This window comes from Trichechus manatus, unplaced genomic scaffold, assembly GCF_000243295.1.
Source record: "Trichechus manatus latirostris isolate Lorelei unplaced genomic scaffold, TriManLat1.0 scaffold00003, whole genome shotgun sequence".
Taxonomy (NCBI): domain Eukaryota; kingdom Metazoa; phylum Chordata; class Mammalia; order Sirenia; family Trichechidae; genus Trichechus; species Trichechus manatus.
Genome location: NW_004443939.1, coordinates 17,441,475 through 17,464,958, shown reverse-complemented (window position 1 = coordinate 17,464,958; position 23,484 = coordinate 17,441,475). Strand labels below are relative to the sequence as shown.

The 23,484-nt window shown below is 35.7% G+C and overlaps 2 protein-coding genes across 5 annotated transcripts in view; one reads left to right on the top strand and one right to left on the bottom strand.

Annotated features, from left to right (window-relative positions):
• SRSF11 (serine and arginine rich splicing factor 11) overlaps positions 1-2,300 on the bottom strand; it is a 46,036-nt gene extending 43,736 nt beyond the window's left edge. For 2 of the 3 annotated variants that reach the window (XM_023731024.1, XM_023731006.1), the window contains exon 1: positions 2,234-2,300. The gene's annotated coding sequence lies outside the window, so the exon portion shown is untranslated. The remainder of the gene's footprint in view (positions 1-2,233) is intronic. The other variant, XM_023731021.1, reaches the window with a different exon arrangement.
• Positions 2,301-2,406: 106 nt separating this feature from the next.
• LRRC40 (leucine rich repeat containing 40) overlaps positions 2,407-23,484 on the top strand; it is a 61,665-nt gene continuing 40,587 nt past the window's right edge. The window contains exons 1-9 of one of the 2 annotated variants that reach the window (XM_004369048.2): positions 2,407-2,608; positions 9,222-9,403; positions 10,008-10,081; positions 11,970-12,099; positions 14,349-14,472; positions 16,026-16,168; positions 17,426-17,598; positions 22,326-22,413; positions 22,510-22,555. In XM_004369048.2, the coding sequence (XP_004369105.1) occupies positions 2,458-2,608; positions 9,222-9,403; positions 10,008-10,081; positions 11,970-12,099; positions 14,349-14,472; positions 16,026-16,168; positions 17,426-17,598; positions 22,326-22,413; positions 22,510-22,555 (1,111 nt within the window). In that variant the 5' untranslated portion in view covers positions 2,407-2,457. Of the gene's footprint in view, positions 2,609-4,721; positions 9,404-10,007; positions 10,082-11,969; positions 12,100-14,348; positions 14,473-16,025; positions 16,169-17,425; positions 17,599-22,325; positions 22,414-22,509; positions 22,556-23,484 lie in introns of both variants that reach the window. The other variant, XM_023730989.1, reaches the window with a different exon arrangement.

Here is a 23,484-nt window from a genome sequence, read left to right as displayed (position 1 = left end):
CTAACTGAAAGGTTGGAGGTTTGAGACCACCCAGAGGTGCCTCGGAAGAAAAGCCTGACAATCTACTTCCAAAAAATCTGCCACTGAAACTGAGCAGTTCTACTCTGACACACATGGGGTTTCCATGAGTCAGAGTCGAGTCGAAGTTGACGAGACAGAAACTTTTTTTTTTTAAACACAAGTTATAGAGGTTAAGAATGGTCCTGACAACAGATCTAGGATGAAACACCTGACCATGCCACTTATAAAAACTTGTGACCTCGGGCAAGTTTAACCCCTTTTAGCCTTAGTTTCTTTATCTGCAATATGGGTGACTGTTAAATAAAAGATCAAAAATACAGGTATTAATAGCATTAAGCCTGGCATAGAGCTTAATAAGTATTATTGTCGAGACAAACTGACTGAAGTCTCATTAGTGACCCTGCAAAAGCTGTTGTGATCTTCGCTTTTGTTAAAAATAATCAAAATACAAAGAAATTAAAACATAAGATTTATTCCAAGCAGTCATTTTATGTGCATTCAGGGAGATCATTTTGTTTCTAAAAACAAATGGCTCAAAGTAGGCTTAGTTACAATTGTTGAAAAATAAACCTTTGAATTAGCTCGAAACAGTAATATTTGATTGTGTCATGATTTAATAAACCCTCTGCAAATTGGAGGAGTGCAAGTCTCCCTTCATGAAGGAAAATGAAGGAAATAATGCTCCTCAGGATTGAAGATTTCACAGAGGCTTAAAGTTTCTTTTTTTTTTAATGAATACAAGTTTCCGTGGTGGCCGAGTACTAGATGGTTACTGAGTTAACATTAAAAGTAACTCCTGAAAATTTGACTTTACCCATTTGTAGCTATGAGACTTCTTGAAATTTAAAATTAAGGAAGCACATAGTCTTTTTCATTAAATCAAAATAACGGGTTTGTTATTGACTACTTTCTTTTTGGTCATAAAGGACAAATTTACAATGCTGCAGAGCAGTTCCTGGTGTAGTCTGGGTCAGGTTTTTGTTTTTCTTTTTATGGTTAATTTTTGGTTTCGTAGGTAAGAAAAACTCCTTAAAAATCAAAATAAGATGTTATTTTATTTTATTTTTTTCCACCTTTTAAAAGTCACTCTTCCCTTGCTTGGTAGTGTAATACTGGTACTATTCTGCTGTTCACTTTTAGTGTAAAGGATTCTACATACCCAAGAAGAAAAACAAAAAAAGAGAAGACAGTGTTAAAAAACAAATTTTACAGGTAGCAAGAAGCTGGACTCATGCAAAACCGAGCAAGGCAGGATTTTTCAAAGGATGATCATCCTACCTTTCAAATATCCTACCAACTCCCACCAGACTTGATGAAGATTAGGAGGATATTTCCTGGTATATATATGTTTTTTAAAACGAAATCACTTCAAGCAAAGTTTAGCACCCCAGAACTCAAGAACTAAATGAGGAGAAGTCGTCAAGAATTATTTGCTTAATGAATCAATTAAGGTATACATTCCAGAAGGGGAAAGTAACTCCCAGGAAACATCTACTTATTGAACATAATTTTGATTTTCTCTTCCGAACTTGAGTCCATCCCCCTTCACCTGGATTTAAAGGAAATTTTTATCTTCACTTAATTACTTCAAAAATCTTATGAGGTGGTAATTGTTATCCCTAAATTAGTGAAAAAGAAGTGAACTTCAAAAGCAGTGGAGGAAATTGCCCAAAGTTACATAGTTTGGAAGGTACAGAAACAATTAGAATTCAAAGTTACATCTCTAGGGTCCCAAAGTCCAATCTGTTTATGCTATATTAAAGCTTGTGCTTCCATTTGTCTTCCTAAATCGTCCGGTAGGGAGAATATTTATGAAATCCTACGCTTTTTCCCCCCCTTCTATGTTGTCAAGCCTTATATTTCATACTACCGCCTGTGCTGGGCTATAAATTCAACACAACAACGGGACAAGGTGCATAATTCTAGGAGTCAGAGTACAGGCGCAAAGAACAGGAAATCTGTTCTACTCCTCTACGTCTGAAAATCTAGCGTCACCACCAAAAACGACAAACACAGGCTCTGGTCCAGAAAGGCTGTAAACCGCGCCCAGGTCTCAAGTCAAGGCCCAGCCTGAAGCCAGGCGAGGAGAGACGAAAGGATTGTCCTTTTCCCACACCCTCGCTACGGCGGGAGCATAGAGAACGTTGGTATCGCAGTAACAGGGCACAGCACACACTCTAAAGCCTGCCTTATGCCCGTTAAACGCACTTACTTTAGCGAATTCCAAGACACAAGACCGGCACCGACAACCGGAAGGCCTCCTCTGTCCTCCAGCTTCAGGCGCTAACGGTGACGACATCTGGACAGCGACGCAAATAGCGAAGGACCAGCGCTAGGCCACTAGCTCAGTGCATGCGGGAGGGGAGGGGCCCAGCAGCGGCGCTTCCTTTAAGCGTCATGGGTTGGGTTGCCGCTTCTGTGACCTGAGGTTTGAACATGTCGCGCCTGAAGGGAGCAGCGGGGTGGGATCCTCGGGCAGGTTTCAGAGCTGAGCGGAGGGAATGCACTACCTCAGTACCCCAGGGGCTGTTAAAGGCGGCGAGGAAGAGCGGCCAGTTAAACCTGTCTGGTAGGAACCTTAGTGAAGGTAAGATTCGGCGGTACGACCCGCTTCTTCTCGGAAGCCCTTGCCCGGTCCGCCTCCCTTTCCTTTGGCCATCTTTGTCTCAGGATCCTAGCCGGTATCTCTGTGCTCTAATCCAGGCACTCATCATATTTCACCTGGCTTGGTCAGTCCCATTTTGATCCTCCTTCCCTTCTTTGATCCCTGATGAAGGGACCTTGCTGGGATTATGGCCAAAGTTTAAACGGGTAGCTTTCTGTGATTCTCCCATTTTAAGGAATAAACAACATAATGTATAACTAGTTATCAGATGATGGGCACATTCTTTGTTTCTTTGGCCCTCAATTTTATCCTCTTAATTTGAGAGGCTTGGACTGATCCCTAAGGGCACTTACCAACGCTAAAAGCTTATTTTATCTGCCCCTTTGTGAGCTCAAAGTGAATGCTATTTATCCTCTGCCAAGAAGTTCTTCTGTGTGCTACTGGACAGAGTCTTAATTAAAGGAATAAGTGTATTTCCTAAATTAAGGCTCTGTATAGATGCCATACAAAGTATTTGAATTTAGGGCCATCCTGAAAAACCTGGTAAAGGCCAACAAGCCTTTACCATAAATACCATGAATGGATGGCCAGATGCTCTTCTGATTGATTATCTGTTGTGTAGGAAAAAGAGAGAGAATAGCTTTCTTCCTGTAATGTTTTCCTCTACTCATATTCAGGTGTTTAGACTATCTGTGATAAAAGCTTTCCATTTTCCTTCTAATGATACTTTCTTACTGTGCCATGTGTCAAGTACACCATGCAAACAAATACTGGCTGAATGAATGAAAGAATATATATGACATAAGATCTCAGCTCTACCTTGAAGAGTTTTTTTTTTTTTTTAAATCAATGGGAACATAGATATTAAAAACTACAGACGTGCATATGCACTTCCTTTTCACAAAGCCTGGAACACTTTTCCTCAGATACCTGCATAAGGCTCACTTGTTTGCCTCCTTTAGGACTCTGCTCAGGGAGACTCTTCTTAACTACCGTATCTAAAAATATTATTACTAACACTCTGTCCTCTTACCTGTTAAATTATTTTAGTAGCATTTGTCACTGCCAGAATTTATGTTATTTGTTTGCTTATTGTCTTCCCTGTCCTCCAACAAGAATGTTAGTTCTAGGAGGTCGTTTTTTGTTTTGTTCATATTCCTAGCACTCAAAATAGTGCTTTGGTATATAGTGGTTGCCATCAAGTCAGCTTCGACTCATGACAGCCCCATGTGTGTCAGAATAGAACTGTGTTCCATAGGGTTTTCAATGGCTGTTATTTTGGAAGTAGATCCACAGGGCTTTTTCTGAGACACTGTAGGTGAACTTAAACCTCCAACTTTTTGGTTAGCAGTTGAGTGTGTTAACTTTGCACCGCCTACGGACTCTGGTTAGTACATAGTAGATTCTCATTAAGTATTTGTGGAAGGAATAAGATTATGAATGAATATTCCCAAATGCTAAGTGGTGTGTGTGTTGGAGTGTTTTTACAGACTGGACCCAGGTGATTTAGTCTATTAAAGTTTTAGGAAGCAAATGAATTTTAACTCAACTCCATGATGACATGATCAGGACTATTTAGGTTATTACTGTATAAACAGCCCAACACAATACCCATTACATACTAGGTACTCAAATGACTTTGAATGAGTGAGTACAGTATTTCATTGGAGGGAAAAGATGTAAATGGGAGAGGCTTGTGGTATTTGTAGTTTACATATTTGTACATTTTTTATTGTCATTTGAAAAAACTGATTATTTTTAATGGCTGTATAATATTCATGGTATGACTACCAGAATTTACTTAAACATTCCAATATTGTCAACATTTTTAAGTCATCATTTTGAGTGTCAATTCCATAACATATTTAGAAAAGTATATACAAACAGAAATAACTGTTAATAATCAACTTCAAGGAAGAATATTGTAAATGTTTTGGGAATTTTAAGTGACAGTTCTGTTTATGAACAGCAACATGAAGTATCACTTTGGTTCAATATACATATTGTAGCTTTTTTTTCATTGGACCAGATAAAATGAAGATTGAGTAGAAAAAGAGGTATTAATTGTTGTTCTCTGGTTGCACGACCGTGGCAGAACACTAATGTAGGGATGCTTCTGTATGACTCACCTGAAACTGAGGAAAAGTCGAAGTTGCCAGAGTTTGGAACAAAACAGTGCTATAAATTCTAAAGAAGCAACACTGTTGAACTGACAGGAAAAGTGGTAAGTAGATAATTTGTTAAACAAGCCAATTAGTTTGGAAACAATATTATTTGAGAGACAAATATGGATATAAGGCTATCTTGTCTTGAAGAGAGGAGTTTGGTTAATTTCCATTTGTGGAATTAAGTAACTGAGTCTAGGGCTCCTAGGCCTCAAGAAGGCATGATACCTGCTTTAGGGTAATGCGAATTTGCCTTATTCAGGATGTGCAGTTTGTTATGACAGGAGAAAAAGTGTAACACAAACCATATGTTTACTGGAACTTTAACTAGTCATCCTTAAATCTGTATGAACCATGTTCTGTTTTACTATGTAGCTTGATTCTGTATCTTGACTACTGGTTGTCTGAATGGAACTTGTTGTTTCTAAGCAGCTAATTAGAATTAACTAGCCAGAGTATGCAGATTATTTTAATAATAAATAATTCCAGGAAAAAAAAAAAGTAGTTCCAGATGAGTAGCTTTGTCAAAACAAGCTAATCCCTAAGATAATTCTTAAAAATGGAAGCAAAAAGAAAGTGCCTTAATTTATATATAATGACAAAATCTTGAGGTGAACATTTAATTTCTAGTGTATGAAATCCAAGGAAGTCTAGTTGTGTGGATTATAAAACAAGGAAGTAGATAGCTAATTGAAAAACCCCATTCCTGTTTCTTGATCCGTTAAGATAGTAGTTTCTAAACTTTAGTGTCTTGATCTCTTGTGATGTATATCCTAAGTTATTTATTATGAATTCCAATTATTTTATAAATTGTTTAATGAATTAGTGCAAATTTAAATATGAATTTAAAACTGAGTGTCATCTGTCATAGATGTTGTCCCAGGAAGAATACAAATTATGAAGAATGGTGTTAAACAGTTTCAGTGAGGTTTATCATGTTTACTATACAGCTGAATGTACCCTCAAGTTACAGCAATAAATTCAGACATTTTTTTCTCTCAGAGAGATTGATAAAAATGTTTCCTTTTCATCTCTTAAACATTTTATTTTTCTTACAGTATTCTCACCGGACTTCAGGACAGAACAGTTCCTTTCATGCTTTCTAACGTAACAATGTCTCAAGTGGTCTAAACCACAAAGATATATCCTTTGAATCAATCTCAAACTGCAACTGAGTTGTTTTTGTTAGTTGCTGTCGAACTGAGTTAATGCCTTCCATATAACTGTTTAACTTTCCTCTCGTGTGTGTATACGTTTTTTCTTATTAAACTTTAAAGACTGCAGTATCGTGGTTTGTCAGTATGGGAGTTCTTGGCCCCTGGGTAATGCAAGAGATTTGCTCTTGGCTACTAACGAAAAGTTTGGTAGTTTGGACTTATCCAGTGATACTGCAGAAGAAAGGTCTGAGAAAGGTGTGGCAATCTGTTTCCATAAAGATTACAGCCAAGAAAACCCAGTGGAGCATTTCTACTCTGTAACACGTGGGGCCACCATGTGTTGAGTCAACTTGATGGCAATGGGTTTGGTCTGATTTTTTGGCTTTGTTTAATGTACAGAGGCCATTGTGGTCATGAATAAAGCACTATGGAGAAAATTGTAATGTTTTCCAATGAGCTTTTCCTGATCCTTCACATGGTAGCTTATTTCTTGGTCCATGCTTTTAAAGTGTTCATAATTGGATAGACAGTTCAGTGAATGTTGGATAGACTGTTATAAAAAGATTACCTACACCTAGCATATAGAATTTTTGTATTACTGTTGTTGGATGCTAGCATTCAAATGATAATGAGGCCGTCTCATTTAATCAACAAGGAAATTGGGGACTAGGGATACTAGGTTACTGGCCAATTTGATTAGTTGCACAGCTTTAACCAGAGTTTGAGATTCCTGACTCTTAGGTCAATGGTCTATCCATGATGAAATGCTGTGTATCTTAGTTTTAATGTTTATAGTTTTTTAAAAGATGGGAGTTGACAGACTAGGATACAGACCTTAATGGAAAGGATGATTTTCTACCTTAAGGAAACAATTACTATTGTATACCTTGGGTGATCAATTGCTATATGTATGTAGCTGTCCAAAAAAAAGTCAAAAAAGATTTTTAGATCACATGGTTTATTGTGCCTGCAGTTTAATGACTACACATTTTTGTCCCTCCATGTAAATTTTTAAGTTAATATAAAGAAAAAATTCCATAGCAATTTTTTTCATATTTGGAATACATATTGAAGTTCATTTTTACCTGATAGTTTCTATTTTATAGATTGGTAAACTACTTTTACAATGCTTCCACAGAACTCCTCAGTAGTTAAGATTATACCTTTCAGTTGTTCTTCAGTTTTTATAAGTAGCAAAGGTGACATGAACCTTGATGCTATGAGCTCTAGGAGAAATTGGGATACCTCACAATGATTAGTGAAGAATGAGCAATAAGTCATTGCTTGGGGGAAAGCAAATTGGTACATGTCCAGTAATAGGATATCAGCAGTTCTCTATCCATTGATAGTTCCCACCGATTTTGTTCACAAAAATATTTGAAGTAATAATGATAAAATGTTAACATTCATTTAGTGTGATTGATGGGTACCAAGTGTCTGTATTGTGTTCTGTAACAGTGTCTTGTGCTCCTCACTCTCCTATCCCCCAAAAAGGCAATTTGTTGTTAGATTGCTATTTAAGTGCGGTCACCACTATGTACCAAAGTATAGGTGTTAGAGAAAAATGTGTGCAGAAATTGTCTGCATATCTTCTTTTGAAGCAGAATTAAGCATATTAGTTTCTTCCATACATGTTCTTTTTCATTGTTTTGTCTTGTCTTTTTTGTTCTGGAGCCTTTTGTTGGTGATGACACAAACCTATATGGCATACTGATAGCTTTTTTTTAAAATAGTCACACTGATTTTTAGTCAAATACATAAGTGTTCCCATTTCTACTGATTTTTTTGGTGTCAAGTTCACATGGCAATTGCTAGGCTCATCTCTTTCTCATTCCCACGGAACCATCTATACCTACACACCAAAATAATAATAACAGATTTTATAGTGCTTTTGCTCTCAAGAATGGAAAGAAGTGAATTTTTCGGTTTTGCTTTGCTTTAAAAATAAGCTTTAAAAACAAAGCAAAATACAGGTTCATTCACATTCTGTGTATTTATATTTGCTGGAGATTCAGCAGTAGAAGAGTAGAGAAGGGAGAGAGTGCCTAATCAGGGAGAAAGAGTGGGAGAGAGATCTTATATTTTATCCTAATATGAACATGGCTACCTCTTTTTTTTTTTTATTTTTAAAGTAGAAGTCACATGCATCTTAGGAACTTTGCTTCTATAAAACCATTCTAATCAGATTACACATCCTGAATTTTACTTCAGCGTTCTGAACCTGAAACTTTGACCATACCTTTCCATTTAATCTCTGATGGTTTTGAAATGATATACAATAGCAGCAGGGTATAACCAGTGATAGCCATGATTAACATCAGCTCAAAATTCTAAATTATACCTCTATGTAGTCCTACTTTAATCAAGGAATTGAAGACTTTGTTTAAAATAATTTTGATACAACGTACTAATAGCTTTTGAAGCTTCAAGTTTTACAGTGACCACATGGACTGTCCCTGTTTAATTTATACAGTCTTATTTGCCGCGTTATAGGAATTGCTGTCATTTGCTTCCTAGAATAACACAGTGTTGTATAGTGTAGTAAAAAATAAAATTGCATAGCAGGGAAAATACATAGAGTAGCTACCAGAGTCAGATATTCTTCCTAAATATTATCTAAGAGGGATGGCAGTGTAACATTACTAGGATTTGAATCCCATTTTCTGCTACTTACTAGCTGTATAACCTTGGGCAAATTACAGTCTCTCTGTGCCCTGTTTTTCTCATCTATAAAATGGGCGTAGTAATAGTACATACTAACTCATAGAGTTGTTATATTTAAATGAGTTAGTATGTTAGAACGTTGCCTGATATTTATGTTAGCTCTTATTAGCTATTTTTATTATTACCAGCCCTCTCTCAGCCTTAGTGTATATTTCTGCTATAAAAATTATACCGTTATGTTATAAATGTTGATTTCAATGCCTTCTTCATCATTCTGTTAGTTTCAGGGTAGAATCCATGCTTTATTTGCCTTGTATGTCTACCACAGTGGGCTGTGCAGAGTGTATACCTGATATAGTTGAATGAAGTTGAAAAGTGTGATCTATTGTGTAAAATACATATTAGTTAGTTTTTTTAAAATAAACTTTCATTCTAATCTAGCCTTAATTCATTGCTGTTTGATTTATTGACAGTCTTAAAGTGTTTTCAATAACATGAATTATTTCAGTAGACAAGCAATGATGTTAAATAACAATTATCAGAGTATATCACTTAATATCTCACTTCTTGTTTTCGTCTTTTTTTGGGGGTTGGTGATGGTTGAAATAGTGCCTCAATGTGTTTGGAGAATAAACGTGGATATCCCTGAGGAAGCTAATCAGAATCTTTCATTCGGTGCTACTGAGCGATGGTGGGAGCAGACGGACTTGACCAAACTAATCATATCAAACAATAAACTTCAGTCACTTACAGATGACCTCAGACTCCTCCCTGCACTGACTTTTCTTGATGTAAGTTGACTGATAATAAATATGAGTCATTAGTTTAAGAGACTCCAGAGGTAAATTCAGGCTTTGATAAGCAGAAAACCTTCAATGTTCAATTGGTAGAATGCAAGCAAAAACAAAAAAATACTGTGTTAGGCATAGCAGAATGGTTAAAAGTGCAGAGTCAGTGAAAACACCAGGGTTCAATTTCTGACTTTATCAGCTTGAAAACAGTATGATTCTGTGAGGATACAAAAAAAGTCTCCCTCTTCCTTTTAATATACTTTTTTTTTGTGTATGTTGGCATAAAGCATACCATGAGGGGTGTCGTTAGTTCCTAAACCCCTTATCTCATTTGAAATAAAAATTCCACTCAATGAGGTGATTTTTTTTTTCTTACTGTAATATTTAAAATGGTTGACTTAATACTTCATGATTTCTCAACAGCAGTTTGGTCAGATTCAAACTCCTTTCCTCTTCTACACACAGAGCTAATTACCAGTAGTTCAACTTGTTGCCGTTGAATTCAAATAACAGAATTATTGTTAAAGAATTTGGTCCAATGGAAAGTACATATATGGTTAATTTTAAGACTAAAATTTTGACTTTGTCTTTTAATAATTTTTAGATACATGATAATCAGCTGACATCCCTTCCTTCTGCTATAAGAGAGCTAGAAAATCTTCAGAAACTTAATGTCAGGTAAATTTTAAGCTTATTTATTTCTCCTATTGCTATTGTAAGTATGTAAATCTAATATTGTTTAAATGTCTTGTCTAGACTAAGAAAGTATCTTCATATTGTCTCCGAAAATGGTTAAAGCAGAATAAGAATTTTGAGTTCTAAATCACAGATTATTTTTGGTTTTAGAATTACCTGTGTGTTTTCTGATCCTGTGAATTTAGGGCTGGTTGATTTTTTTAAAAAATACTTCTTCTTTCACTTTTATGAAATAATTTTAGATTTTAGAAAACATCTTTGTTGACATCTCAGATTTTGTTACATTAATCTTCTAAAACACATCTAGATGTTTTCATTAGTGATGAAAAATTTTATAGTAGTAGTTTTTAAACTTTTTCAAAGGCTCCTTGGGTTCCACAGATTTGCTTCTAATACTATCATGGACAAGCACGTTGGAGGCCAGGTGGCTAGGCTCTAGGTAACTCTTTTTGCCCCCCAGTACACACCTAGATTTTCAAGAAAGAATGCCCTTGCCTTATCTGTACTGTTGTATACTGGGGATTAGGCAAGATTTCACTTAGTAAAAAAAAAAGTTTAAATGCTTTAATATACTTTGAAAAACCTTGACTTATGAAGTAGATATGTTACAGAACTAACCATCAAATCTCAGTTTTCTGGAGGCAAGTTAACTGGTTTGAGGGAAAACAGTCCCTCAAATGACAGTTTTTGTTTGGTGAAAAACTTCAGATTACCATAACTCAGCAAAAATATCTACACATAAAATAGTGCTAGTAGTTTAGAACTATCAGAACTTCTTCCCCTTACAAAAAGGTATAGATGTTGCCTACAAAGACAAGAGTGGGTAAGGTTAAGAAGAGAGGGAGCGTGAAGTGGGTGCGGCTTTCGCTTTAGATTCTAACACTTAGGAGTGTGAATGTTAGGGTGGAGGAATTAAGTGAGAAAAGGAGATGCAAGAAGTATAAAGCTAGAATTATATCTCTGCCCAGCTAACTCCCTAACAAAGATTTCAGCTAAGTAACAGACAGTGGTAACCAATTTTAACAATTTTTAGTGGTTCTTATTTTAGAAGATATCTTTTGGCTTTTTTGTTCCAACTAGTTGTATTTTAATGTAATTTAGGGTTATTGTAATCCCCCTTCCCCCATTTTTTTCCTGCTATTTGTGAAGTAACTGTATGTGGCATGAAAATAGAGTGTAATTGATAGGTGAATCGTTAAGCTGGGATAAAGTTGGAAACATATTCCGACATCTCTTAATTATCAGTAGGTGTATCATCCTTAGCGAATTGAGACTTCCCCTGAACCGGGGTGCTGAGTATATTCACAGAAGAGCTGAGCTTTTTGAAAAGTTAAGGCCAAGTACAAAGAATAGTGGAGTGGCATATTACATCCAACTTAGTATGCCATGTTCTCAAACAGAAATAGCTGTTTTTGCCTGCAGTGCTAAGTTTAAAACCTAATGCCCGCATAAAATGTGACTCCATTGTAGTGTGTATGTACATATGTTTTTGTCAAAATTCTAAAAGTCATATATAATTAAGAGTTCAGTTTGTTGTTTCATATTACACACAAAATTAAGAATTGATTGTAAGCAAGCAGTCACACATTCACAAATTATTTGTTTGGTTTAAAACCTTTTTTTCTTCCCTCCCTCCCTCTCTTCTTTCATTTTTCTTTGGAATTGCTAATTTGGTTACTCTAGATGGCTGTCATTTTAATGAGTGTATACTTTTGGGATGTGAAGTTTGATAAGTACTTAAAAATCAGTAATCATATTTCACTTTGTAAATGAGCCCATGTAGTTGGTTAGCAAAAATGCCTCTACAACTTTGATAAATATTTATTGTATTGTCACCAAATTATTCAGCATTTATTTTATCAATCAACAGCCATAACAAACTGAAAATACTCCCGGAAGAAATTACATATCTAAGAAACCTGAAGGGCCTGTATCTCCAGCATAATGAACTAACTTGCATACCAGAGGGATTTGAACAACTCTCCAGTTTAGAAGATTTAGTAAGTTGTGGTTTTCTGATTTTTATATAATTTAGGGCTAGTGAGATTTTTCATCAGACTGGTGGAGTCAAATCCTGGGAACTTGGACAGCTGAGTTTATGACTAGCTTATCAGAAACTTCATTTGAGTTATATTGCTAAATTAGCAATTTGAGATTTGTTTTTATTAAATCAACTTAAGTTTTAATTCAGGAATAGGGTTGGGAAAAGGGCAGTGAGAATGACTTTGTTATTCAGAGGGTTTTACAGCACAGCAGGGTAGAGGAAGTTATCTTTAGCATATAGCAATTCCCTTTTCTATATCCATTTCCGCTTAACTTCCCTATGGCATCTCTTGCCTTCTTGTTCTCTGAGTGTTCAGATAATCCCTCCAACGCCTGCCTTTTCTTCCCTATTTCCCAAAATGGCCACATTTCCTGGCAAAATTTTCATTTTGTTCAGCTTAAATAGAGAAAACCGTAAAGCAATAAAAATATTATTTTAATCATGTTATTAAGAATAATAGGAGCCCTGGTGGCACAGTGGTTAAGCATTGGGCTGCTATCTGAAAGGTTGGCGGTTTGAAACCACCAGCTGTTCTGTGGGAGAAAGATGGATGGCAGTCTGCTTCTGGAAGGATTTACATACATTCTTCGAAACTCCATGGGGCAGTTCTATGCTGTCCTATAGGGTTGCTATTGTTGTTGTTAGGTGCCATCAAGTCGGTTCAGACTCATAGTGACCCTGTGTACAACAGAACAAAACACAGCCCAGTCCTGTGTCATCCTCGCAGTCATTGTTATGCTTGAGCCCATTATTGCAGCCACTGTGTCAATCCATCTCATTGAGGGTCTTCCTCTTTTTCGCTGATTCTCTGCTTTGCAAACTGTGATGTCATTGTTCAGGCACTGGTACCTCCTGATAACATGTCCAAAGTATATGAGACAAAGTCTCGCCATCCTTGCTTCTAAGGAGCGTTCTGGCTGTACTTCTCCCAAAACAGATTTGTTTGTTCTTCTAGCAGTCCATGGTATATTTGGTATTCTTTGCCAACACCATAATTCAAATGCTTCAAATCTCCTTTGGTCTTCCTTATTCATTGTCCAGCTTTCACGTGCATATGAGGTGATTGAAAATACCATGGCTCGAGTCAGGCGCACCTTAGACTTTAAAGTGACATCTTTGCCTTTTGACACTTTAAAGAGGTCTTTTCTTGTTCAATGCAATGTGTCTTTTGATTTCTTGACTGCTGCTTCCATGGGCGTTGATTGTGGATCCAAGTAAAATGAAATCCTTGGCAACTTCATGAGTTGTCATGAGTTGGAATTGATTTGATAGCAGTGGGTATTAAGAATAATAAAATCTGTAGACACTTTACTTTGTGCTTTATCACAAGTAGTTTTTGGTCCCCTAATATATTTAAAAACCTAAGGCTTATAAAAGAAAAGAAAGTTATATGAAGGCACGCAACTAAAAAATAACAAAGTCAGCATTTGCACGTAAGTCATTTTGAGTCCATCATGTATCCTTTTTGTTTTCACTTTACCACAAAAGGAGTAAGATTCTGCTATATGGTGTCCCCATCTAAAGGACTTTAGCTATATTATATCAAAAAGATTAATGATCTAAAATGGTCAGTGAGTGAAATTTATAAAACTCATCACCTCTGAAGTAGTCTTTTTTAATGTTGCAATTCCTTCAGAGTTCTGAAATGTAAAATACCCTTTAGATAGATAGGGAGATACTGTTCCTTTGACTCTGGTTCATGGCGACCTTTGGTACAACAGAACAAAATGTTGCTCAATTCTACATCATCCTCATGATTGCTGGCATGTTTGAGTCTGTTGTTGAGGTTATGGTGCCATTCATCTCACCTAGGGCCTCCTTTGCACTTGTTGGCCCTCTGCTTCATCAGACATGATGTCCTCCTCTAGCGATTGATCCCTCCTGATGACGTATCCAAAGCAAGGGAGACAGACAATGTTCTGTTGTGATCTATAAGGTTTGCATTGACTAAAGTCTCAGAAGTAGATCAGCAGGCCTTTGTTTCTAGTCTGTGTTAGCCTGGAAGTTCCACTGAAACCTGTCTACCATGGCTGACCTTGCTGGTATTTGAAATACCAAATGCTGGTGGCATAGCTTCCAACATGACAGCAAAATGCAAGCCACCACAGTACGATAAACTGACAGACGGGTGGTAGAAAATACTCTTTAGGGACTATTTATTTATTTATCTGTTAATTCATTAATTCTTTCTCTCTCTTTTTAAAGGATCTTTCCAGCAATCGACTTACAACTGTTCCTGCTAGTTTTTCTTCTCTGTCCAGTCTGGTGCGGCTCAATCTTTCCAGTAATCAACTGAAGAGTTTGCCGGCAGAAATAAGTAGAATGAAAAGTAAATCGTCTCTATTTTTTAAAATATATAAATTTGAAGTTGGTACTACTTACATTTAGAAAAATACTTTTTAACATAGTTACAGAAAAGTAAAGTAATTGATTTTATGATGGTAAGTGCAAACGATAGAAACTAGTCAGATTTTTTCCAGGCCATTATTACCAACAAAGTGATACTTAGGCATATCACAAAGGAAGAGAAAATAAGGTTATGAAATTGTAATAAAATTATATACCTGAGAAATTGACTAAGGTTTTGAGCCAGCCTTCCTTCATTCCTTCTTTCCACCCACGTTCACCAAGAGATTATTCCCCTCTTGTATACATGCAAAAGCTGGACATTCAATGAGGAAGATCGAAGAAGGGTTGAAATGTTTGAATTATGGTATTGGTGAAGAATATTGAAAATACCGTGGACTGCCAGAAGAATGAGCAAATCTCTCTTGGAAGAGGTACAGCCAGAATGCTCCTTAGGTGCGAGGGTGGCGAGACTTTGTCTCACGTAGTTTGGACATGTTATCAAGAGGGACCAGTCCCTGGAGAAGGACATCATGCTTTGCAAAGTAGAGGGTCAGCAAAAAGGAGGAAAACCCTCAACAAGATGTATTGCCACAGTAACTAACAATGGACTCTAATATAGCAATGGTTGTGAGGATGGTGCAGAACCAGGCAGTGTTTTGTTCCGTTGTACGTAGGGTCGCTATGAGTCAGAATCAACTCGACAGCACCTAATAACGTAACAACATAAATTTAGGAATCTGCGATATGAGTTAAGGAGAAAACTGCTTATGGAAGTCATAAGGGAAGGAATTCCTTTACTTTTTTTCCAATTTTTGTGTTCTGCCTTTCTTTAAGAAAGAGCCAGGGGTAAGAATATGATACTGCAAGTAAGGGCATTCTACTTGAGCTATAGTAGACAGTCTTGTCAAGACAGTTAAGACATTAGGGAAAGCATGTAATTAAAAAAAGAAAGGAAGGAAGGAAGACAGGAAGGGCAGAAGATCATATGGAAAGATGGTAGAATGGGAGAGAATACATAGAAATCCAATGCTTTTTGGCAGAAAGTCAACTTGCCTGGAAATACAGATGTTTCTAAGCTACTACTAGCCAGCGATACTTGACCTCGATTTATACAACTAGTGTTCATGTGTGTTTATATGTCTCTAGTTATATTAAGTTTTTTCATTTTAAAGATGCATAATAATTGAGGGAAACAATATTTCAGAGTATACAGTTTATACATTTCAGAATACTTTAACAGAGTACTGGAGAGCTTTATTTTTAAATCTACTACAAAGATGACCTGGACTATTATTAAATATTAATTTTAATATCATTATTTCTCTGTAATTATAATTAAATGTAAAAAATACTTAGTTTACATTTATTTAGTTAGATAGTATTGTAGTGTTCCTGATTAGCAGTGTTCAATGGCATAGGTTCATAAATCCTCCTGGTGATTACTTACACATTCTTTGAAGATATGTATGAGCATAGGCCATTATTTTTTTCTCTAGTAAAGTATCTTTATTTTCCATTAATTATATATTACAGGATTAAAGCATTTGGATTGCAATTCAAATCTCTTGGAAACTATACCTTCTGAATTGGCTGGCATGGAATCACTAGAATTACTTTATTTGCGGAGGAATAAATTACATTCTCTGCCACAGTTTCCTTCCTGTAGACTACTGAAGGTACTATTTAGTTGATTATTAAGTTACTATATATTTTTCTAAAGTTAAGTATGAAAATAAAATTTTTAAAGCTAATCTTGTTTAACTTTGGGTATATGTGTTAGTTATATGTACTTTATTTTTCCTATCATAATATTTTTAAGAATTTTACTATAAATAATGATATTAAGAGGAGCCCTGGTAGCACAGTAGTTAAGCACTTGGCTGTTAACCAAAAAGTCAGTGGTTCGAACTCACTAGCTGCTCTGTGGGAGGAAGATGTGGCAGTCTGCTTCTGTAAAGATTTACAGCCTTGGAAACCCTATGGGACAGTTCTACTCTGTTCTGTAGGGTTGCTACAACTCAGAATCCACTCGACAGCAGTAAGTTTGGTTTGGTTGGAATATTATTGGCACTGTTAGTAATAGATATTTTTAAAAGAAATTATTAAGAATAGGAAATTGTCCATTTGTTCTGATGAGTAGTTTATAAGTGGAGAAGTTGTAGATTATAAAACTAAAATGGTAAGTTGGAGCCATACTGTAGGGGACTTGGAATACCAGTAAGGACTATGTATCTAATTCTGTAAGTGGCCACCTTTCACGTTTACCTGATCATAAACAGTCTGTGTAAAATCAATTGCTTTCTTTTGTTTTTGAGTACATAGCGTTAATATTGTCTTCTAACTTTGCCATGCTTTGTTTTCTTTCATGTATACTTTTATGCATCAGTGTCAAAAGAGTTTCTTTTAAACAAAATGTTGCCAGTGAATAAAAGAACTGAATAAGTTATCATTTACAGAGTTTAATTATCAGTCTGATAATTATAGACTCTGTTAATGGGAAATCATTATATGTAATTTTCAATAACTAATGAAAATGTTGCATAACAAATTGATCATAGTATAAAATAACTTTTTTTTTAAACTGATAATGCCTTATTTTAAAACTTTAATTTTTCATCGGTATAATTCTTGGATTTGTAGGTTTTTCAGTTCTGTACATGACTACTAAATCATTTCCCTTCTCTGCTTTGATTTGTAAGCTTGAAATTTCTATCAGATTAAACCTTTAATGATTTTTAAATTGCCAGAAATTCCTGATTTTTTTTGTCATCTTTCTTTAGCTGTAAAATAGCTTAAATGTAATTGAAAATTCAACCACAATAGTAATTAGAAAGTTGGTTTTTTTTTCCCCCATGTGTTTTGAATGATTTGAAATTAAGAGTACCAACAATTCAATTTTTATTAGTGTATAAAACTGAATCTTTGGTTTTCAGGAATTGCACGTAGGTGAAAACCAGATTGAAATACTAGGAGCAGAACATCTTAAACATCTGAATTCTATCCTTGTATTAGACCTGAGGGATAACAAGTTGAAATCTGTTCCTGATGAAATCACACTACTACAGTCTCTGGAAAGACTTGACTTAAGTAACAATGATATTAGTAGGTAAGTTTAGAGATCAAATGAATAAAAAATGGTGCCTGTATTTGATTATAATTCAGAAGTTAAAATAGTTCTGAGAAGTACACAGATCTTTTTTTAATTGAATCCTGTAAATATATGTTGTACGTGTATATGTGCAGATATAAAAGATTAATTAGATTTTGTCCTTGGTAGCTAGCTTAATATGCTAATAGAATCAGGTATATTATATTTACAAGTTACTTTAACCTGCTAGAACATAAACTCCAGGAAGGTTAGATTTTTATCTGTTTTCACTACTCTACCTCCATCTCTTAGATCAATGCCTGGCACATAGAAGGTGCCTGATAAATACTTGTTGAAATTATTAAGTGAATGTAAAGCCATAAAAGAGATATAAAATACTTTGGGGGCTTCTTGAGAGGAATCAGGAAAAAGTTCATGGGAGAAGTAATATTTTTAGATGATCTTCAGGGCTGGGACTAGGATAAGTCAGGTTAATTGCCTACAGCACAAAAATTGAGAAGTCATCACTCTCAGGGTTATCTCTCACCCTAGTCTCCATTATGGTAATTTTTAAAAGATGATCAGGATTTGCAAATGCAGAGGTAAGGTGGTAAGAATGATCTACTAGATCCACTCCGCAGGATGAAAGGGCACAAACAAAGCTTTGGGAGTTCAGAAAATTTCATGGTATGTTAAGAGAAGAGCAAGCAGTCAAGCTGAGCTGGTGAATAGGGTGCAAATAGAGAGGTTGTGAAAATTTAGGGCTTGAAAGGTAAGTTGAGGTCATATGGAAAAGATCATTGAAATGCCTGAGAAGAGAGTTTTCGTTAGTTAAGAAGTAGGGAGCTTTTGAAACATTATGAACAGAACCAACTTGATCATCTCATTAAAAATAAATCTGGTGGTAGTGGGTTGCATACATTGGATCGGAGTGGTTTTGTAGGTGGGAAATCTAAATAAAACTTTATTAAATTGATCTAATAATATTTATCACTACAAGAGAAAAGACCTGGCGTTCTGCTCCCATAAAGACTGCAGCCTAGGAACCCTATGGGGCAGTTCTATTCTGTCATATAAGGTTGCCATGAGTCAAAATTGACTCAGCAGCACACAACAACGAAGCTATTCACTGTAATAAAATTCAGTCAAAAAGGCAGCTACGTCAGGAGACATTCCACTGTCATGGTTTGTAATATTCACTAAATTCTAGGAAAAACTTGCTCCAATTTTCTTCTAAATTCAATGCCTGAGAACCACTGCTGCATATATATTTTTTATTTTGTAGTCAACTGTTAATTGAAGCTTTAAAAGCATATATGAAATTATAAATCTAAGATATACAATAAAATACACTGTTGACCCTAAAAAAAAAAATAATATTTATCACTAAGAAGCACTTGCTATATCCATTTCGCTATGTTGACAGCTTTGTAGATTTATCTCTTATGTAATGAGGACCTGTACTGTGGTGACAATGAGAATGGAAAAAAGAGCACAGATGTGAGAGGCATGATGACTTAGAATAAGTAGCATTTAGCAACTGATTGGCTGTGTTGTAAATGTGGCGGGGAGGAGGGTAGTGATCAAAGAATCATAAAAAATTATATAACCCTAATATTTAGAGATAGAATTATTTTACTGTTACAAAAATTAAACTCAGACTTACCTGGGTTTATATACCAGTTAGATGTCTGAGGTTTTGAGCTTGAATGCCGGAAAGATAGGCTGCTATTCACAGAAGGAGAAGTTAGGCAAGGCAGATTTTTTTCTATGTGTATATATGAATAAATATTTTTTAAAATCAGAATTGTTTTCACAGTGTACATATTGTATATGTTATGTCTTGACCATAGATTTGAATACTCTGATAGCAACCACTCTTTTCACTAACTCCTGCATATGGCAACATTAGTAATTGACCTGGCTATCCTTATAAGTGCTTTATCTAACAAGTAAGAAGTGAAATAGTCTCTTGCATGTTATAAATATTTACAAATAAACTTTTTCCCCCTGGAAGTTTTATTAACTTTACTGAATGAAGGCAGTAGAAAGCAAACATTTAAAATAAAAACAAAACCCAAAATTAGCTAAATAAAGTAACTGATAGCAAAAGAGAGGAAGACCCTCAACGAAATGGACTGACACAGTGGCTGCAATGATGGACTCAAGCATAGCAACGATTGTGAGGATGGTGCAGGACCAGGCAGTGTTTCCTTCTGTTGTACATAAGGTCGCTATGCGTTGGACAACTCAGCGTCACCTAATAACAACAATATCTCACAAGGCCTAGAACATAATTGCACTTAGTAAGTGTCTTAGTCATCTAGTGCTGCTATAACAGAAATACCACAAGTGGATGGCTTTAACAAAGAGAAGTTTATTTTCTCACAGTCCAGTAGGCTGCAAGTCCAAATTCAGGGCATCAGCCCTAGGGGAAGGCTTTCTCTGTTGGCTCTGGAGGAAGGTCCTTGTCATCAGTCTTCCCCTGGTCTGGGAGCATCTCAGTGGAGGAACCTCAGGCCCAAAGGATGCGCTCTGCTCGTGGTGCTGCTTTCTTGATGGTATAGGTCCCCCTGTCTCTCTGCTAGCTTCTCTCTTTTATATCTCAAAAGAGATTGGGTTATGACACTACCTAATCTTGTAGACCTCATCAATATAACTGCCACTAATCCATCTTATTACATCATAGTGATAGAATATACAACACATAGGGAAATCACATCAGATGACAAAAGTAGACAATTATACAATACTGGGAATCATGACCTAGCTAAGTTGACAGATATTTTTGGGGGACACAGTTCAATCCATGACAGTAAGTATTAGTTTCTTTCCTCTTCCCCAATCCCCTACTGCCTAGATAGTAGATAATTTGAGCCATTTTGCATCCCCTCTAGAATCTTCTGTAACTAAAATATTGATTCTCCACATGCTACCAGAGTAGTTTTTATAAAGTACAATTATCATGTACTCTTCTGCTTAAAAAGCTTTGTTGGTTTTCCACTGCTATAGCACTATATCCCAAATAAGGCTGTAAATCATAATCACTTGAAAAGCTTCAAAGAAAAACCAAAAATACAGTTTCTGACATCCCAGTAAATCAGTAGGATCCTAGAATTTTTCTTTTTCTTTTTAATAATTCCTAGGAGATTTGGATGCCTCTGGTGTTCCAACAAACAGTTTGGTAAGCACAGTCTTGCCAGATAAAGTTCACACTTCTTAACATAACATTCAAGGGCATCTCACAATCAGACTTAATCATTCTCTCTTTATTATCTTTCACTCTCGCAGAGGCATCCTGGTTTTTGACTACACTGAACCATAAAGATACTGAGTCTTCATTTTGTTTCTAAATCCTAGAATGTCCTTTCCCTGCTTCACTGTCTAATAGAATCTCATTCCTCTTTTTAGATCCAAATCCAGGCTTTGCTACTCTTACTCCCTTACCCCCCATTTCTACATCTTTATTCTCATAGCAACTTTGCTAGTTTACCCTTTATCTTATATGTTTTTATTTGTTGATGTATAATTTACATATGAAATTCACCAATTTCAAGGGTACAATTTGATGACTTTTGACAAATGTATACATTTATGTAACTATTGCCACAGGCATATAAAACATTTCTATCTCCCCAAAGTTTCCTCATGCCTTTTGCAGTCAGTCCCTTCCCCATACCTCAGTCCCCTAGCAACCATGGATATACTTTGTCACTGTAGTTTTGCCTTTTCCAGAATTTCATATAAATGGGCTCATACAGTATATAAATTTTGTATCTGGCTTCTTTCATGTAGCATAAAGCTTTTTAGATTCATTCATGTGGTCGTGTGTATTAGTATATTCATTTTTCTTTCTGAATAGTATGCCATTGTACAGATATACCACAATTTACTGATCTCTTCACTAGTTGGTGGACATTTGTGTTGTTTTCAGTTTTTTGTCTATTATGAATAAAGCTACTCTGAACACTTGCGTATAAGTCTTTGTACGGGCAGTATTTTCATTTTGCTTGGGTAAATACATAGGAGTGGGATTGCTAGGTTGTATGGTAAGTGTATATTTAACTTCAAAAGATACTGCTTTCCAAAATGGCTATACTATTTTGTATTCTCACCATCAATGTATGATAATTCTTATTTATTATGTTCTGGTTAGAACTCTTTAAAGGCAAGGACCTTGATATCCCTACACCAATGTCTAGTACATTGTAGGTGCTTAGTAAATTTTATTGATATTGAATATATTTATAAACACAGGTTATCTTTTTGTGTCATCAGATAAAAAAATGACTTTCCTGATTAAATGAAAACATAAATTGGGTGATTGAAAGTAGTTTTGTTCTTTATTCTTGTCATCTTTTTTCATTTAGAAAGAATTTTGTTTCCTCAAAGGACAAAATTAAAACATTTAGTGTCAGTGGGGCATGGCCATTATGAATCACTAATTCATTCAAATTTATATTTTAAAACATTTACTTGTTAGCACTGAATACACTTTAACAAATACCTTATAGCTCAGATTCTCTTTTAGCAATCTCAGTATGACAGTTTTCAAAACAAATCTGATTTTTGTTTTACATGATCAGCATTCATTTACAAGGGAAATATTTTAGGACTACTTTGGTTGGGCCTCCTTTGAGACTGTTACATGATACATAATTTGTCCTACATTGTTAGTTTTATGGTCAGCTATTTGGTTGAATTATATCTAATGTTTTCCTTGAAATGAGTTTAATCTTTTATAGTCTGCCCTATTCATTGGGAAACCTTCACCTGAAATTCTTGGCACTAGAAGGAAATCCTTTGAGAACCATTCGAAGAGAAATTTTAAATGTAAGTATGTTTAGAATTCAGCTCTTTGTTTTTAATTTGAAATTCAGACACGTATACTGATTTGGTGAATGTGTATCTTTTTCTCCACTCTTCCAGAAAGGAACCCAAGAAGTCCTAAAATATCTACGAAGCAAAATCAGAGGTGCTTTTTTTTCTTACCTGATATTTTGAAGGATAATATGAAGGCTGGTGATGTTTTAATAGTAAATTTAAAGGTACTTTGAGTATAAATATTTAGAGGAAATGGTCTGTGGAAGGTGTGGCTGTAATTCGGAATTCATCCAGGCAGTAAGTATGCTGAAGTTATAAAACATCATTAAACTCACAATGATCATGTTCTATATTTAATTTCTTTGATTTGTGTTATAGTACTTCTCACTTATCTACATGGTATCGACATGGTTAGTTTCCAAAGACTAGGTCATTATGTGGAAACCAATATTATGCAAAAATGGAGGATGACCACATCAGATCACAAAATGGAGGATGACTGCACCATTACATAACTGCCAAATTACATCATTGCATAACTGCCAAACCACTGAGAATCATGGCCCAGCTGAGCTGACATTTAACCTTAACTATCACAGCCAATATTACTCAAGCCTCATGCCTCTGTGTTCGTTACTGCCAAAAGTACGTCGTTAATGTGCAAAATAGGTAGTAGATTTTTTACTATTGTTGTAAATGCGAAATGTTGGATAAGGAGATAGTCAAGAAGTGAGGAGTAGGTGTACATAATAACAAAGATTCAATAAGCACTAGTGCTTTGATTTTGAAATAGGAGCAAAATTTGACTTTCATGGTATATTTATGGGTTCTATTGACTGGGTGGAGCCCTGGGTGGCAGTGGCACACAGGTTAAGAGCTTGGCTGCTAACTAAAAGGTTGGCAGTTTGGATCTACCAGCCGCTCCTTGGAAACCCTATGGGGCAATTCTGTGTCCTGTAGGGTTGCCATGAGTCAGAAATGACTCAATGGCAGTGGGTTTGGTTTTTTTTGGGCAACATAATGACAGACATTTGATTATCTACTGTGCACGTATAGCTTTGCTAAGTTCTAACAAAAAAA